This window comes from Anguilla rostrata, chromosome 18, assembly GCF_018555375.3.
Source record: "Anguilla rostrata isolate EN2019 chromosome 18, ASM1855537v3, whole genome shotgun sequence".
In the NCBI taxonomy this organism is placed as follows: domain Eukaryota; kingdom Metazoa; phylum Chordata; class Actinopteri; order Anguilliformes; family Anguillidae; genus Anguilla; species Anguilla rostrata.
In genome coordinates, this window is record NC_057950.1 from 17,467,442 (window position 1) to 17,485,041 (window position 17,600).

General features: G+C 46.9%; 1 protein-coding gene across 1 annotated transcript in view; it reads right to left on the reverse strand.

The window, feature by feature from the left end:
* The window catches only part of LOC135245309 (serine/threonine-protein kinase 32C-like), a 68,918-nt gene that overhangs the window by 8,126 nt on the left and 43,192 nt on the right, over positions 1–17,600 (reverse strand). Inside the window, exons 3-6 of the mRNA XM_064318297.1 lie at positions 11,710–11,861; positions 4,762–4,935; positions 2,410–2,447; positions 956–1,045 (exon numbers count right to left, since the gene is read on the reverse strand). Coding sequence (XP_064174367.1) covers positions 956–1,045; positions 2,410–2,447; positions 4,762–4,935; positions 11,710–11,861 — 454 coding nt within the window. The remainder of the gene's footprint in view (positions 1–955; positions 1,046–2,409; positions 2,448–4,761; positions 4,936–11,709; positions 11,862–17,600) is intronic.

The following is a 17,600-nucleotide window of genomic DNA, read 5'->3' on the forward strand; positions in this document are numbered from 1 at the left end:
AAGATTTTCAAGACAGGTCATAGCCATTGCACAAGCTAAGCACTTTATCAAAATTCCTAATAAGTTCTGTCTTTAAAAAATTGCAGAATCAGAGTTAGAGTAATAGCTGTGTAAAGGTTTAATAGCAGAACTTATAATGGATTCTGATTCCAAGGTGAGGCAGTGACATTGTGCTCTGCCCTTGAGCAAGAGACTTCAGCAAAAGTATAACTATGTGATAATAATAAGTAAAACTATACAAGTCACCCAGAATAAGTTAGTCAAGTAAATTTGACTTAAGTAAATTTGATAATTTGACTGATTATGTATTTTATAAATGGGTTAAAAGATGATCTGAATGTCTCCCCTACATGAGACTGACTGACAAGTAAATTATAATAAAACTCAGATAAAAATGTTTGAAATGAGCTTATCTGCGTGTGCTTAAATGATTGTCTGACACAACAGAACTGTATGTCTGTCTATCACATATAACACATGTATGATAGCACTGCTGGTCTTCATTCTTCCCCTCCAATAGGAGACAGAGTTACAGCTGAGACACCAGGTGAGTGGACTCTCTGGCCAATCAGAGACATTAACAAATCAATCAGAAATCAGGAAGAAAAGCAACCCAGCAGTACTACCGGCCTCCAGTGGTTTCAGATCTGAGTATCTTGGGTGTGTAGTGTACTAGTGCCTTGGATGTCTGCTGTAGTTCCTTTGTCTTTTTTTAATTATAGTAATTTGTTTTCTACATTCCCTCTGAAGACCGAGCCACTTTTTCAGCTTCCTGGCAAGAGCATCACAGCAAACAAAAGCTGACTCTCGGGCGACCTTCCCACGAACGCGCTAAGTTAATAAGATGAGAACGTGGTGGGCGAGCTGCGGCAGTAGCAGAGGGAGAGAGAGCTCGGCGGGTCGTTCCGCTCGTCGGCCCGCGTTATCGGTGTCCGCGGTGCAGCCGAGGGCTCACCCATATAAGGCTTTGTCCCGGCCAGGGCGGTCGCCCTCTCCCCATCCTTAATGATGGTGGCGATGTTGAAGTCAGTCAGGTGAGCGTGCCCTGCACACAGACAGCGGGGGGTGATGCACAGGTTAATCAATGCCCTCGATCCAACCAACATCTGTCCTGAAATTACACATGGCTCACCAATACATTAATTAGTATATAACTTCGATGAGCACAAAACTCACGACTGTGTTTGAGAAGGATAATTATGATTTTCACTTAATTATAAGTCAAAGTAGCAGATATTAATAAAATGTGAATTTAACAAGGCATACAGTTAACAGTTAGCATTTACTGAAAAATGAACTGAAATTAACATACAAAAAAATGTAGAACAGAAAGATTAAACGCAATGAATTATTATGCATTTAATTACGTAGCATTGAACACAATTAATTCTTATTGAATGGTCTCTTGCCAGGGGATAGGTTTAAGTAACCAGCTGAGAACACACCAATAATACACAATCTCAATCGCTAGATCATTAAAACAAACAGTTTGAAGGACACCTTCAGTGTAAAGTCAGGGAATTTCTTGGTTATGGCTGATTAATTACGCTCTTCAAAGTGTTTCTGCAGACCACAAATTCGAAACCATGCAAAACAAAAGTGAAGACGCCATCAAAAAGAGCTACTGATAAAGCCGTGTGGAGATCTAACTCCTGAAACACCAATGCATTTTGATTCCAAGGTGAGGTAGAGTCATTGTAGTGTACCCTTGAGCCTGAGACTTAACATAAAACTGCTCAAGTAAAACCCTCAGCTATAAGAATGGAAAATGCTATAAGAATGGAAAATGCATAAACTAGACAGATCCAAAATTGGCACACAAAGGAAAAGCTCAACAGAAAAATTCTTAGATTGGGCAGGCCATTAAAGGGTTAATTATAAATGATTTGACACGTTCAGTAGCTGACCATAGTGTCCTTCTCTATGAAAGCTAGAGATGAAAAATGGACCACCGTGTCCTTGTCTGTCTTTTAAAATATTATGGGATGTCTGCTGTGTTCACTTGCTCTGTCAGAGGAATTTGGGATCCGTAACCATGGGAACGGGCGGATGCCCGCTGGCTCATTTCACCCAGGACCATCACCTTGGTCCATTTCTCCACTTCTCCTGAGAGAGCCAGCCTGCACAGACATTCTGCACGACCTCTACCAGCGCAGAGAGGGAGGACACACACACACATACGCGCACACATTCACACTCATTCACACACACACACGCACACACACACATATGCACACACTCATAGACACACCTGCTCAAACACATACAGAATAAATGCAGATCAGATACACACACCCTTTCTGACACTAGCAGGAATACACATGTACATTTCCATTCTCTCACACACGCTGTCACACACACACACACACACACACATGGCCACTGAATGCAATGGTGCATGCATCTCACCTTGTTCATCCAGAAGGATGTTGTCAGGTTTGATATCTCTACAGGGAGACAGAAAGGCACCATTGGTCAGAGTCAGTCAGAAGCTAGAATCCTCCACTGTCCCACAAGCCCCTGCAAGAGGCACTCTCTCACTGTTTAGTTCTCTCCTTCATCAGCATTCTGCCTGCAAACCGTGTAATATGAAAGGGGTCTGCTCCCTAGCTGCTGGGCAACAGAGCTGCCCTTCACAATTTGTGAGTGTTTGTGTGTGTGCACATATGTGTGTGTGTGTGTGTGTGTGTGTGCATGCGCGTGGGTGTGTGTGTGTGTGTGTGTGTGCGTGGGTGTGTGTGTGTGTGTGAGTGTGTGTGCATGTATGTGTGTGTGGTGTGTGTGTGTGTTTGTACGTATGTGTATGTGTGTGTATGTGCGCGTATGTGTGTGCATGAGTGTGTGTGTGAGAGAGAGTGTGTGAGAGTGTCTGTGCATTTATATGCAGGTCCATGAGCATGTACATAAGCATGCCTGTGTGCTCACTCTTTTCCTCCCTCTCTCTTGCTCCAACCTCACTCCATCTCACTGCTGTGTTTCAGCAGGTGGAGAAAGGTTACCTGTGTATCCTTACATACTCTGTGTGTCTCACCACAGAAACCTAAACACCTGTCCCTACAGCCCAGAGGCTAGTGACCACAAAGCACCTGCATGAAACATTAGGCAACCAGCCAATCAGCCTCATTCAGCCCTGACATCTCACCCCACTGAAGGCTGAGCAGGGCTGCTGGGGGAAGGGGGGGGGGTGCATTTATTGGCAAAGCCCTGCCTCCTCATCTCCTCATGCCCTAATGAAGATCATGAAGATCTGGATGTAGATATGTTTCATACTAAATCATCGAGGATATAACCCAAAGGGTCAATCATCTCTCCCAAACCCCGCCCCCTTAGCTTTTCTCCACTCCCAGCACTCCTCCCCTATAGATACCTCCAAGGAGTGGGAGGAGTCAGCAACCTGGCCCAGATAATCCAGATGCCCAGTCAACATCACTAATGATAATGACACTAATGGTACCGGCACATTTACCCTCTGTTGAATCATTCTCCTGCAAATGTGGGCACATTTTCATAAATATGTGGAATATTCATACTAAATGTGTTTTTGCTCACCAACTGTGCTAGAGCAGAATAGGTCTTCCCTGTTTCTCAATTCTCATTTGATTTATAAATAAAAAGCTCATCACATTTTCCCTGCAGGGAGATTTACAGACAGAACACCCCCCGCTCCAGCCCCCCTCCCCCCCCCCCAGGATATTAAAGATGAAATGTGTTTATTTGCATAAGCGATCAAGCATTTCTGTGCTGCAAGTGAACTGAAATATAAACACATCCATCATATCCATTAAAAGGGTTATTTTTACCCTAATTTTGCCCCTGTAGAACTTCGTCATGCAGGGGGGTTGTGGGGGGGGGGGGCTGCTGTGGATGGGGAAAGAAAGACAGACTGGGGGGGGGTACCTTAAGATTGTTCATGCAGACAAATTTTCTATCTAAAGGCTACATTGCCGACTCTGTTGCTAGGAGACACTTCATCTAAGTTGGTCCAACAAAATAATTGCATAGTATTCTGCTGTCAAAAACCACAAGCATGGAACGAAATTGTAGAAGGGGAGATAGTAAAAGATTCTATTGGATTACTGCCTCTGCCAGAGATGCAGTTATGTCAGGAAATAGAAAAAAACACCAGGAAAACTTTACAATAAAGTCCCAGTACTTTCCAACAAAGCCCCAGGAAATGTCCAGTTTGTTGTACAAGGAGAAAGATGTATCCGTCTGGATGGCACCAAAACTAAACTGCGATCAATACTTCAATGCAGTAAATGGGCTGTGAGTTCTTTGAATGCAACCATTCAGTCTGTCATAGTCCTTCTGGATTTAATGCATTTTTCAGTGTGAAACATCTCAAGATGAGCACAGACTGACTTCTTTACACTATACATAACCCTATACAGGTGAGGATAGTATCTTTAGATGAATTACTGCCTTTGTTGAAGCCCATTGGTAAGTGTAGTTGTGTGTGGATAATGTGCATGCATTACAGTGTTCAGGTGAATGTAGTTACCTGTGCATGATGTGCACGCTGTGTGTCTCACAGAGTACAGGTGAGTGTACTTACCTGTGGATGATGTGCACACTGAGTAGTTACCTGTGGATGATGTGCTGTTTATGTACGTGGTTTACTGTGATGATGTGCACACGAGTGTACTGTATGGTGCAGTGTGGTTACTGTACGAGATCCTGTGGATGATGTGCACACTGAGTAGTTACCTGTGGATGATGTGCATGCTGTGTGTGTTACAGTGTACAGGTGAGAGTAATTACCTGTGGATGATGTGCTGGCTCTGTAGATAGTCTAGTGCCAGGGTCATCTCACAGATGTAGAGTTTGACGGCGTCCTCGCCAAACTGGACGTTCTGCTGCAGGTGGTAGCGCAGGTCTCCTCCCAGCAGCAGGTCCACCACCATGAACATGTCCTCTTCGTCCTGGAAGGAGTACCTGGGAGACAGGTCACAGGACAAATTCCTGTCCAGCGGTCTCACATGATCGGCTTCACACCTCAGCCAGCACCTGTCTGGACACTCCCTTTTAGAGCTAGGTGGCCAGCTAGAGACGCATTCCTTTACGTTCTATTTCATATAACAGCAAGGTAGCAAGGTGAATTCTAAATGTCCCATACACACCTGTTTTACACATGCACTCACACCCATCCATAGTTACAAGTCACAGAAATTCACACATCTACACGCACATACGAGTGTATGCACAATTAGGGCAACTGGACACCCTCACATAAACACCCAAACCCACACACTCCCACATGCACACCCAAAAGTGCTGACAGGCCCGCGCACGGACCTACACCTACACCCTGATGCCCCCCACCCCCCCCCACCCCCCCTTCAGGGAAGCAATCTGACTGTACACGGTTTCCCTCACCCGCCAAATCCCGGCTCGCCTGCTACTCTCATTAAAGCTGAGTACCTACAGGTCAGTAGCAGGAATTGCTTTTATGTCTCCGTTTATTAAAGGAAAGCAGGTCTCCAGCAGGTTCTCCAGCCCAGACGCTAATTTGCTGGGAAAGCTCTGCAGTCTCGGAGGTCTTACGGCGGGGGGATTAGCTCTCGGCCGTCCCCGGCTGCAGCATCCTGCTCTTTCCTTCTGAAGCCAGGCGAGCCTTTGTTTCCGTAAGAGCTGCTGTTCATCCACCCGCAGGCGGCCGCCGCTCGGCTCCTCGATGGCGTCACCCGCCCGCCAAAGATCACTCTGCTGACCTCATTACACCGCGGCTTTCGCGGCAGCCTTTGCGTAGCGCACGCGGCGTGTGGAACCTGCGTCGATGAGGAGGGCGGACGTGCGCGCAATCCTCCTCAAGACTGAAACGATCCAGCCAATCCCGCGGGGGTGGTTCTCATCGCTTGCGTCTCTTCGTTAGGCTCTTCTTCACTTTGGCCTCCATCAACACAGCCACCACTGCAATCGCTCAGCAGTCCACATAATGGCCAGGGCTGGCACCATAATCCTCCACGAAGGGCACTTATAACAATTTATGGGACTCTGTGACAGACATGAATGCTTTTAAGTTTTTTTGGAAATAAATAAGCTTCAGACACAGACAGCAAGCTACAGGAGTTTTTATACGGACACATTTCTGATCCCTGATAATGGCTCTCCACTCTCTGTAAAAGGTCTGAGTAGTCCAAACCATTTATTTTGTGGTGACTACAAATTGTGTTTGGGAAGAAAAGAAAAACTATTGCTTATATTAACTCAGTCAAACTTAGAGAGATGACGGTGGTGTCCAGGCCCCAGTGTCCTCATTATAAACTTGGATGGCATCCCTTGGCATTATTATGCTTGGAATTCAACATATCAGTGCAAAGAGACCACATTTATAAAGATTATTAAATTTGAATAGTGACAGTCAAAGCCAGCTTTTAGACTCCAATTTTCCTAAAAATTGAGCTATATATAGTCTTTCAGGGGGGAGGTGGGTCTAAAATATGAATATCATCAAATGAACTGAATAAAGCAACTTGACCCCATGCCCTTTCCTGCCACAGGGGATGGGTCCTGTCATTTCTCCTGCTCCACACACTGTAAGCAGGCCTGTCTGCCTTCAGATCCCCAGTGAAATGCTCACAGATCCCATGTGAAATGCTCACAGATCTCATGTGAAATGCTCACAGATCCCATGTGAAATGCTCACAGATCCCATGTGAATGCTCACAGATCCCATGAAAATGCTACGATCCCATAATGCTCACAGATCCCATGTGAAATGCTCACAGATCCCACGCGAAATGCTCACAGATCCCATGAAATGCCAGATCCCAAAATGCTCACAGATCCCATGTGAAATGCTCACAGATCCCATGTGAAATGCTCACAGATCCCACGTGAAATGCTCACAGATCCCATGTGAAATGCTCACAGATCCCCAGTGAAATGCTCACAGATCTCATGTGAAATGCTCACAGATCCCATGTGAAATGCTCACAGATCCCATGTGAAATGCTCACAGATCCCATGTGAAATGCTCACAGATCCCATGTGAAATGCTCACAGATCCCATGTGAAATGCTCACAGATCCCATGTGAAATGCTCACAGATCCCATGTGAAATGCTCACCTTGGATTACAGACAGGGAGATTAACACACTGTTCTCTATGTGGGCATGAGCATATTCATATTCAAAACTCTTAACACACACACACACACACACACTACTCCACTAACTTTTTTTAAATGAAAGGTGTTCAAGTGCACATGAAAACAGACAGAAAAAGTGTAATAAATGCGCACACGAGGTAGGAGAGAAGGAGAGCGGCGCACAGATTTGGGGAGTGTTTCGAGCGCCCCCCCCCCCCCCCCCCCACGGCCTGGCCCCGCCCGGACAGAGAGGTGCAGGCCCCTCAGCTGGCTGAAGTAATCAGGCCAGCGTTAAAAAATGAGTTCAGGAAGTTGTCTGAATAATTTTCCGTGGTGGCCTAGATAGACGGCGAAGAGCACGCTGCACTCTGGGCCATGTGGGTCGATCACAAGACTCCAAACTCCTCTGGGCCCCTCCTCACACAATGCACAACCCCAGTGTCGCTTACTCAATCTGTCCCCCCTCCCCAAACTTCCTCCCAGAACACTGTCTTATGCCTGACCGCCACCGTCCTCGTTTCATACCCAGGGCTTCTGCAGGGCTCTGTGCTGCAGGCTGCCCACGGATATAGAATCATTTCAAGATCATTTCAATTCGTCCTTCAGAAAAGATGATGAGAACATGGGTTTGTCGAGCCTTCGGAAGACACCCCTAAATGTAAGGGTGCACTTGAACATCTGTGCTGCCAATCTTTGTGAGACACTCCTGATTTAAAGAAACTTCTGAACATTATTCTAGCAAAACGTTCCAAAGACCTGACTCCTCTGAAGCATGCAGTCTCAGTGAGCGACGGAAACCGAGACATCACAAAGACTTATCACTGCCAGTAGTACTGTATGGGGGCAATCTTATGTAACATATTTCCTATTGTTTTCTTTTATTTATTTTTTTATTTGAAATGATATGCCCGGTCTATTCTGTGCAGCACTTCCGTGGCACAGCTGGTCCTGCATTCTGTGGGCTGCAGTCCCGTTGCATGGATAGTGCTACACAAACACATTACTGTCAGGTTTATTACCCTGGACTTGGTGCTGAGCCTAGAGCAGGGGGTCTAGGCTGTGGGAGCTGCCTGTCTCTCGGGGAGATGCTAAAATGCCTGTAAAACACACAGGGCTCTAATGGAGGTCTGCAGCAGGACGCTCTCCGGCTAGCGATGACTCACGCTGTTTTTCCGAAAGTGAAAAAAATACCTGCCTAATAGCCCCCCTGAGCACAGGATCCTCCGCAAAGGAACATTACCGCTGACACCCAGACCCTGCTTATTCACGACCATAACCGCTGTTGTTTTACCGGGAGCGAACCCCCCCCTCATTCACCTGGACAGATCAGACGGAGCGGTGTTTGGATTAAAGGGGATTATCTTCCGGCAGTGCACCGGTGTGAATAAAAAACGCCTCGGCCCAAAGCGTGAATGAGCGAGCCGCTCGCCTGACAGGAGGGAAACGCGTCGGCCTGCTGTCACTCAAACGGTCACCTAGCAACCTCCCGACACCCCTCTCCGACGCCTACCTTCGGCCGTAAGGGAGAGACATTAAGAGCACGCAGGTCACGCAGGCCAAATGTGTCTCGCACATTACATGGATTAGCATGCAGTATTTATGAGTAACAGAGGCTCAGGAACAGCAAATAAGGACAGATAAAGACTTATGTTTGACCTGTAAAGCGCCGATACTGAGAGAAGATTGAGGGATTACAGTTATTCGGGCCGGGCTGTGTTCTGTATTGTTGGCATGAATCATTTCAGTAAATGGCTGAAGTGAATATTTATCTTCATATGGTTCAGAGTGCCTGCGGCATAGGGTCTGTATTTGGACATGTGCTTTCAATGAAGCGCTCTCTCTCTCGAAACAGGCTTTACAAAATTATAAAATATTTTCCAAACTGGGCACTGAGATATTAGGCACTGAGATAAGCTCTCTCTCTCTCTCTAGCTCTCTCTCACTCTCTCTCTAGGGGTTTACAGCTCAAAGTTAGCCATTTGTGTTCATAATAAGTAGAGCGTTTACTTGTTTTCTTTCACAGACTGCTGCATTTTTAAAATCATATTCCTGGTTCAACCTTGCAATTGCACACCTACTGCCATTGTGCACTGGCAGAGATCATGTTTGTGCTCCACACTTCCAATCCTGAGGCACTTATTTAGAGATTAAAAATAAACTAACATTGGGCCCCTGAGCAGAGTTTATGAAGCAAAATCACGAAGGGAATTACTGATACTCTGCCTGCCCCAACCCATAGACACCCAGAAAAAATGCCAGAATTCCTCCGCTCAACCAAAATAACTGTTGACAAGAATACGAAGTGCATTGTTAACACGTACAGCACTGTCTCAGTAAAAAAATGTTCAGTAAAAATGTTGCCTCGGATGGAAGAGATTTTTTGGCATTAAATTCAGTAATAGTTGCGAAAAGGAATGTTTTATAAGACATGTTATGCAAAAAAAGTATAATTATAGATCCTGTGCATGGCGGCCCATCTGAAGGCGGGAGTAGCCTGGGCTCCAGACAGCACAGCTTGGCCAAGCCGTGAACGAGAGAGTTTGGTGAGCGAGAGATTCTGGAGGTACACAATGAGGCCAGTGTGATTGATAATCTCCACAGAGGTATTTTAGAGCCGCACTCTGTTCCTCCTCGGCTCGGCTGAGTGGCTACGCTGGCTCTGTCGGGGAACAAGTCCTGCTGCTGTCGCTAAAGTTTCGGAGCGCTGGCTTTGCGCATAAACAACAACTACAAAAAAAAAAAATAGAGCGTCTTAGCGAGGACATTAAAACGGAGAGCCGCTGCCGGTGGAAAAAGGGAGATGATATCTCTCGCTTGTGGATAGCGATAAGAGGAGCACAGCACTTCCTTTAGATGGAGGAAGTGGACGTGTCTTATTGTCCAGTCCGGTCGATTTTTCGCATAAGCGGCGGTCACAAATCTGCCGTCCGTCTGGCGTGCTTTGTAACGCAGATCCGACACAGTCTGCCGTGTGATATGACAAGAGGGAATCTGATGGGGGAGACTAACGAGGGAATTATTCAAACGAGTACAACTCAGGCAACAAGTACACGAAAGAGCCGCAACTTATTTTTAACAAGGATGGCGTGCTGAGCTAAGCAAGCCAGCCCTGATCGCAACAGAGCTGAGGGCTCATTAGAGACATCTCAAATGGACTCACTGTTGCAAGACCGTACACAGAGAGAGCGGGGACATTGTTTCTTTTCTGAAAAAAAAAAACAAAAAAACAAGAAAGCTCTCGTGTTGTCCAAGAACAGAAGGGGTTTGAAGGAGCTGCATTAGATTAGTGGTGCGGATTACTGGCCGTGCGCTCGATCTCTGAGATAACGCGGCGTCTGACGCAGCGCTAATGCCACGAGCCGCGCGTGCGGGCCAGGCGGGGGGGGGGGGGGGTCTGCTGCTCAGAGCACGGAGCTGGGGGGCCCTGTCCTTCCGAGCAGGAAATAAGACACGGCTCCTTTATCAAAGGGACTTTCAGTTCATTCCAGTGATTTATAGCTTCCCTGGGTTCTGGGAATAAGGACACGGTGAGTGGTTCAGCGGGAGCCTGTTTAACCCCCGTTCAGCTCTTACTCCGCACGCAAAGCTGCGTCTGCGCCCAGGAAATTACCGTCTGCCCGGGAGACTCAGGATGAATGAGGACACGGGTCATTTCCTGCAGCGGGACGAACGGAGCGAGCGCATAAACGCAGGGCGCTGAGAATACTGCACCAGCATCCGCAACCAGCACGTGCACTGGAGCGGAGGATGAATTATTACCCCCCCCCCCGGTTTCACGTTTCACACACCACCGGTAGTGGGGGGGAGGAAGGGGGGTGTGGAACAGTCTCCATGGAGACAAACTCAGGTGGCGTACCGGGAGGGTGACCTGGAAATTTTGGGAAGCCGAGAGAGCAGGCGAGCCCTCAGCCCCGCCCTCACACTCTCCCAACCCGCCCCCGCCCCGCCCGCTCGCCCTGCCGCCGGTATTCCACGTTATGCAGAAAGCGCCAAACCAAGCCAAACGCTGGTGAGGCCCGGAGCCCTGGTGAGAGGTGAGATAACAGCCTGGCGGTGTCTGCGTGCGCATGTCTGCCCTCTCCATCAATATTTTACATCTACTGCAAGCACAGCTGCTAATACTGCCACTAATGAAAGCACTAACAGGGACCGGGTATAGAAAAACAACACTGCTGCTGGAAACGCTCAGCCCTTTCAACTGTGTGTACGGTACACTTTACAGCATGACCTTTACACAGCGCCCCTAAAGAGAGGGAGAGAGGGGGAGAGAGGGGGGGAGAGAGAGAGAGAGAGAGAGAGAGAGAGAGAGAATGACAGACAGATAATGAGAGAGAGAGAGAGAGACAGAGCAAGAGCGAAAGAAAGGTAGAGAGACTGAGTGAAAGAAAGAGAGAGCTTATCTCAGTGCCTAATGTGTCGGTGCCCAGTTTGGAAAATATTTAATAAAGCCTGTCTCATGCGTCAGTTTCTTTTTCACAGTCACAAGTATGTGCCAGGAACGAGTCATTTCTAACTTCTAACTTCCCTATTCTTTTATAAATCCACAAACCCTTCACACCCGTACGTGAGCAAACACAGGCAGAGCAGGAGAGGAGAGGGGCGAAGCATGCGGCAGTCACCAGAGGTTCACGAGGAACACGTGCTCGATCTCCTGCAGGATCTCCAGCTCTCTGAAGACGTTGCGGAGCTCGTCGCGCTCGATGCACTGCTGCTTGTTCATGTACTTCATGGCGTACATCTTCTGCGTGTCCCTCTTCTGCACGATGCACACCTGCGAGAAACAGAGGAGCACCCGTAAAACACAAAGGCTCACCTTTATATTTAAGGCATTCAGCAGACATTCTGATCTCCAGTCACTTACACAGCTTCCCTCCTTTCACATACAATTCATTTATGCAGCTGGATGACCGCTGGAGCAGTTCAGGTGAAGTACCCTGCTAGAGGGTACAAGGGCAGTAACCCAACCGGGAACAGAACCTACAACCTTGAGAGCCGCAAACTAAATTCCTTAATAGTAGACACATGCACACGCATGCATACACCCATTACTCAGTCATTTATGATCACACACACAAACAACTGATCTCAGACATACTGATTATTTGAGACCAGATAAACAATAAAAGGCTTCAAACTTTTTTGGCTAAAACAAACGTCAGGGATATCTGACATTTTATATCAACTCAGTGTGAATGTGATTACAAGTGATGAATTTTCATGTCACAACAAAGAACATTCAGAATAAAAATGAGTCACCCTCTAATATTTGTCACTACCGACAGGAGGTATGACAGGTGAGATATTAAAACATTGTGTTGGGGTGCAGTGAAGCAGAACATACAGTCTGTGTCTGTCATCATGCAGGAAATGTATAAACACACGCAACCACGCACACACACACACACACACACACAGACACACATACCACATACACAAACACACACATACAAACACAAACACACACACACACACGTGTGTATGAGTCTCACTGAGGACTCCTTGTCAGCTGTGAGTAAAGGCTAAATTCGGGGTCAGAAGAACTTGTCAGTTCCAGTTCATCCACATCACATTCTGTGGAGTTTTCAGTGACCATTTGTATTTCTTTGGCCCATGTCGGCGCAGCTCGCCAGCGTTGCCGGTGCTGGCCCACTTACGGGCTGTGGGCAGTCGGCATGTTGCCTCTGCCCAGTCTCTGCACAAAAAAAGAAACACCGAACACAGTGAAAAGAGGAATAAAGGCACAGCTGTCACTGACCACAGCCGACTGTCCGAGGCAAACAGAAGGGACACGTTCGATCAGAGACGGGCGGTGTCCTGAGTGCAGCCGCACGCTGCAGCTCTGACAGCGAGGGGCTGAGTTCTGCTACACAGGGCTGCAGTGACCCGGCTCCGTCCCCCCCCGGCACAAGCATGCCCCCACGCTGGCCCCCTCACACACATGCCCCACACTGGCCCCCGCACACCCCGCTCTGGCCCCGCACACGCACAGCACCTGTCCCTAGCCGAACCAATGACACAGCTGCCCGATTAACGTAATTTGATTGTCCGGAACATTCTGGGGCGCCGCCTCACAGGACGAGAGAAGGTAAGCATGCGGAATTAGATCAGAGGCAAGGCAAAAAAAAAAAAAAAAACAAGATCCTGCACAAATAAATCTAATTGCACCTCCTCTGCCCCCGCCTCCGCCACCCTCTCTCCCTCTCCTTCAGCGTGCCCTGTCCAGCATTCTGGCCTCTGGCTTTACACTGAGAGGAAACACATCTGTTCTCCTGCGGAGAGGAAGAACAGCTGGGGGATAAAGAGAGGGAGTGAGGGATGAATGCAGAAGAGGAAGACAAGAAGAGAGGGAGTGTTAGGGAGGGATAAATGCTGAGGAAGAAGAGATGGAGTGGAGGAAGAGAGGGAGTGGGAGGGGGAGGGAGAAGGAGGGAGAGGGAGGAGCACTGCCAACCTGGTTTCCATGTGCAGCCAGGACATGGGGCAGAGCACTGTAGGACTGCTGGCTGGTTTTGTTTTGGGGGGGGGTGGGTGGTAGTGATGGTGCAGCCTCTCTCCTTCAGAGGACAAATTTAAAAAAGACAAATGGGGCAAAGCTTCACCCAGGGTCTATTTCAGTTCCCCTCTCCTCAGTTTCTGCCTTAGCTCAGCAGCATGCTGTGCCACACAGCTCTCTGTGGCCCGGGTTTGGTCCCCTGGCACAGCGCAAACCCAGTTTCTCTCCAGCCTGCTTTTACTGACAGCGGGAGCGCTAGCTTTCATTATTACCGGCAATGATCCAGGAGACAGAACTGTCACGCATACTAATTAGGTATTCACAGCTACTAGGAACTGTTCAGCACATCTCGGTGTCAGTGAAGCTAAAAAAGATAAATAATAAAAATTAATTAGATCAATGGGAGACATGAACCAACGCTCAACAACATCCTCCCTGGCCATGGCGCTTCAGCTGAAACAACTCTCCACAGGAACTCAAAGGAAGTGCTCTCAAAGCTCACTGCGTGGATGGCCCTATTGAGGTTTCAGAGTGCACGGCACTGCGAACACAACGCATTGGTGGCGCGTGCGTTGAACAGTCAGCCAACAAACTGACAGAATTCTGTTTCACAGCTCACCGTAATCCATTACAATCCCATAATGTCTTGCCTGAAATACTTTATTTCCTTCAGAGGTATTATAAAATATTCATTAAAAAAGGAACTTAGGGTCCACAGTAACCTCGGTCCACATATTGTATTTATACTTTCAGATGACCTTCTTTTGCAGACCGAAACACGCGACTCAGAGGTTAATCACACAGCAGCTATTCATTAATTCACAAAAAGGACTTTCATTTAAAAATCCACACAGATCCGTTTTATAACTACTTTGTGAAGTCCCACTGAATCAGAATGATTCTTTGAAGGGAATTTCCGTGGACCTGTGAGCATAGGTCAACAGGAAAATGAGAGCTGATTCAAAGGCGCAGACAGGAAGTAGAGGAGACTAATGAACAGAACCGCGCGGGGAACCGCACGCATGGCGGCCGGACCGCTGGGACATGTGCCTTACTGACAGCAGGTAATACACACCAAACCCAACCTGATTAACCTCGAGGAGCAATCAGCCAAATGCCAAGGAACAGCTTGGCCGTGTGCTTTGCCTGCCTCTCATCAGATATTCCACGTGAGCGTCTGCCTTTCAGCTTCCTCTCAGGCTGGAGCGGTAATCTCCTCAAAGGCGGCGTCTTTGAAAGCGAGAGCGTGAAAGCCTGTGTGAGTTATGCGCTGGTGCTCACTCACTGAAGATGCAATCCTGCATACCTTCGTCCATGGAAGCGCTCTGCATACCTCAGCTGGATTCAATAAACACTTTGTCTTTGTTTGACTTACAAACTAAGTCAATTATTAGTTTCCGTCTTCATAAACACACTTTGGAGAGTTTAGCGATCTCTATAGTTAACGCACCAAATCGTGTTTGTGACAAAAAAAATATATAAAAAATGCTATTTATTTTTAAATGAAGGAGAAATGCTAAATGAAACTAGGCCAGGGTCCCAGAGGCTGGACAGCTATAACAAAACACTCTTTCCTTGAGGTGAGGAGTCTCATGTCACTGTGTTGGTAGTGACACGGTCCCTGTGAGGTCACCAGCCTGATGTTCACAGTGTGGGCTATAATCCCTCTGCGACAGCTGTGTGGATTTACCCTCCCTAAACCTGTGCTTGAGCCGGATTGGCGGATGCACTGGCTAAACGGTGTCTATTGATTTCTTCCCGGTTTCTGAGAGCCTCAGGGTCAGATCTTGCTGAAGGCCAGTTATGCACAGATGATGGACGTGTTGGAATGCTGGAGATGAACAACACCTTCAATCGGAGCTACATCAAAGGCTGTCCCCTGGGAAATGCGTACTGTTGGGAAATAGTTCCATCACCATGCTTCTGTAACTGATTTTACTGAAACTCAAAGAGAAAAGAAAACCTCTTTTAGCATTAGGAAGTTTCATAAAAATAAAACAAAGCAAGAAAATACTGACTGTATCTTCAGTGAAGTTAAAAATAGAGCAAGGCTTTTACAAATATAGGACAGCAGCCTGCAAAGCAAGTCTTCAGATCTAACAGCATTTTCTCGGTATCCTTGATAGGCTGAATGCCATGAGGTATATGTCATGATAATCTTTTCATCAAGAGATCAGTTTCTTCCCTCTCTCTTCCTCCCTCTTTGTCAGTCTCACGCTCGTTTTATCTATCTTGAAATGCCATTGCCGTTCAGTGCTGATGAAAAATAAATCCTTGCTAATTAGTAAGAAAAAAATGTGTTGTACAAACCCTAGAAAATGCCACGACTGACAATTCAGTGAGAAACATCCAGAGATACAAGAGAGTTTCTGTGTGCAGCACCCTTCCAAGAAGCATTTAAAATGCATTATGCACAATAAATCAAAAGAACATATATGCCCATATCATCAAAAGAACATTATCATTTTGTTTATGCCTGCATGTCTTCAGAAAAAAATACAGCATGCAGGTTTTAAATATTGATTAAGTGTTATTTCTGTCAGTATGATAAATTGATCATTCACGATTGGCCGTGACACAGTGGAATGATTTTGATGACTCGTGACTTTGATTAGACAGAGAGCTGAGGAGGCAAGCTAACCTGCTGTGTCAAGTCTGGTAAAATCAAGAAAGTAGACAGAAAAGGAGTAATGGAACTGCATCATCACTACCTTTCCTGTTTCTAGCAGCGATGCGATACCTTGCTATACACCTGTCATGTCAAATTGCTGAAGCTATACAGACTTGATCTTCATTAATCTGCTGCTGGAAGAGGCGCTGTTGAGCCAGCAGGGGGCAGTCTTCCCTCCAAACCACATAAAGTCCACTGTGCCATCGATTCCCCTGGTCATCATTGTAAATGAAAACTGAGTTCTTGGTTGGCCTGCCTGCGTAGTAAAATGTTATCAGCCTAAAATCAATTCTGATAGAGCACTTTCTAACTCTAATAGAATATAAACTGTCCCTACTGGTTAGAGTTGAATAAGTGTGCAAAAGGCTCAGAGTGTGGACAGTGAAAACCGAACCTGTTGCTAGGCAACGCCCTTTTGTTTACAGCTCGCGCTTGCCGCGGTTAAATTTTGTGCAAAGTTGATCAGTTTAACGGTCATTTCTAGCGAGTTAGGTTTCCTTTGTGTGCGTCAGTGAACGGCAGTAAGTACATCTTTCTCTATCGTCAAGAATATTTAGTTTAGATTATTAATCCATTGTCTGATAGTAATTTGTATAGCAGAATGTTTAAGTTAGTAGCAGTATTCCTTGATATTTAGTAGGCTACGTGATTAGCACCGTTTATTTCCTTTTAATGTACAGCTGATGATGGGTATAGAACTGAAGTAGGCTAACTGTATTTCTTTTCCTTATTTAGAACCACACATACACACATGCACACCCACCTGGTTTAAACCTAAGAGGAGAACAGAGATTGCCTGTGCCTGTGTATTTGCATTCCATTTATAATACACCCCCAAAAGAATTTCCTGCCTCCGTGTCCTGACCAGACACCCCATATTGTTGACAAACTCCTAACCACCAAGAGCTTCCTTACAATTTATGGTCCTTCGAGTCGGATAGAGTCACCAATATGGCAGCCAGTAGTGAGGGAACCAGTCTCCCTGCTTCACCATCTATGCGTCCTGTGCGCGCAGTTCAGCGACCAAGATATTTGGAAGATTATTTAGTGCAGTATACAGACCAACGGAATGTAGAGCAGATACACAGGCACGAAGAGGAGGGAGAACAGCCTAGTCCTGCTAGGAGCACATCCTCCATGCCACCGGCGTGGAGTGCGCATGAAGCCATCGTGCAGCAAGCTATGGAGACAGCGCGGCAACAGAGTGAGACGGCCAAGAGGCAGACAAAGCTTTTGGAGTTTGTCCTGCAGCGCCATTCCCCTCGGTCCTCAGCTCAGTCATCAAGGAGGTCGTCACGGCATCAGACACCAGCTCGCCCACATCACCCAGAAAGAGTAGGTGAGCA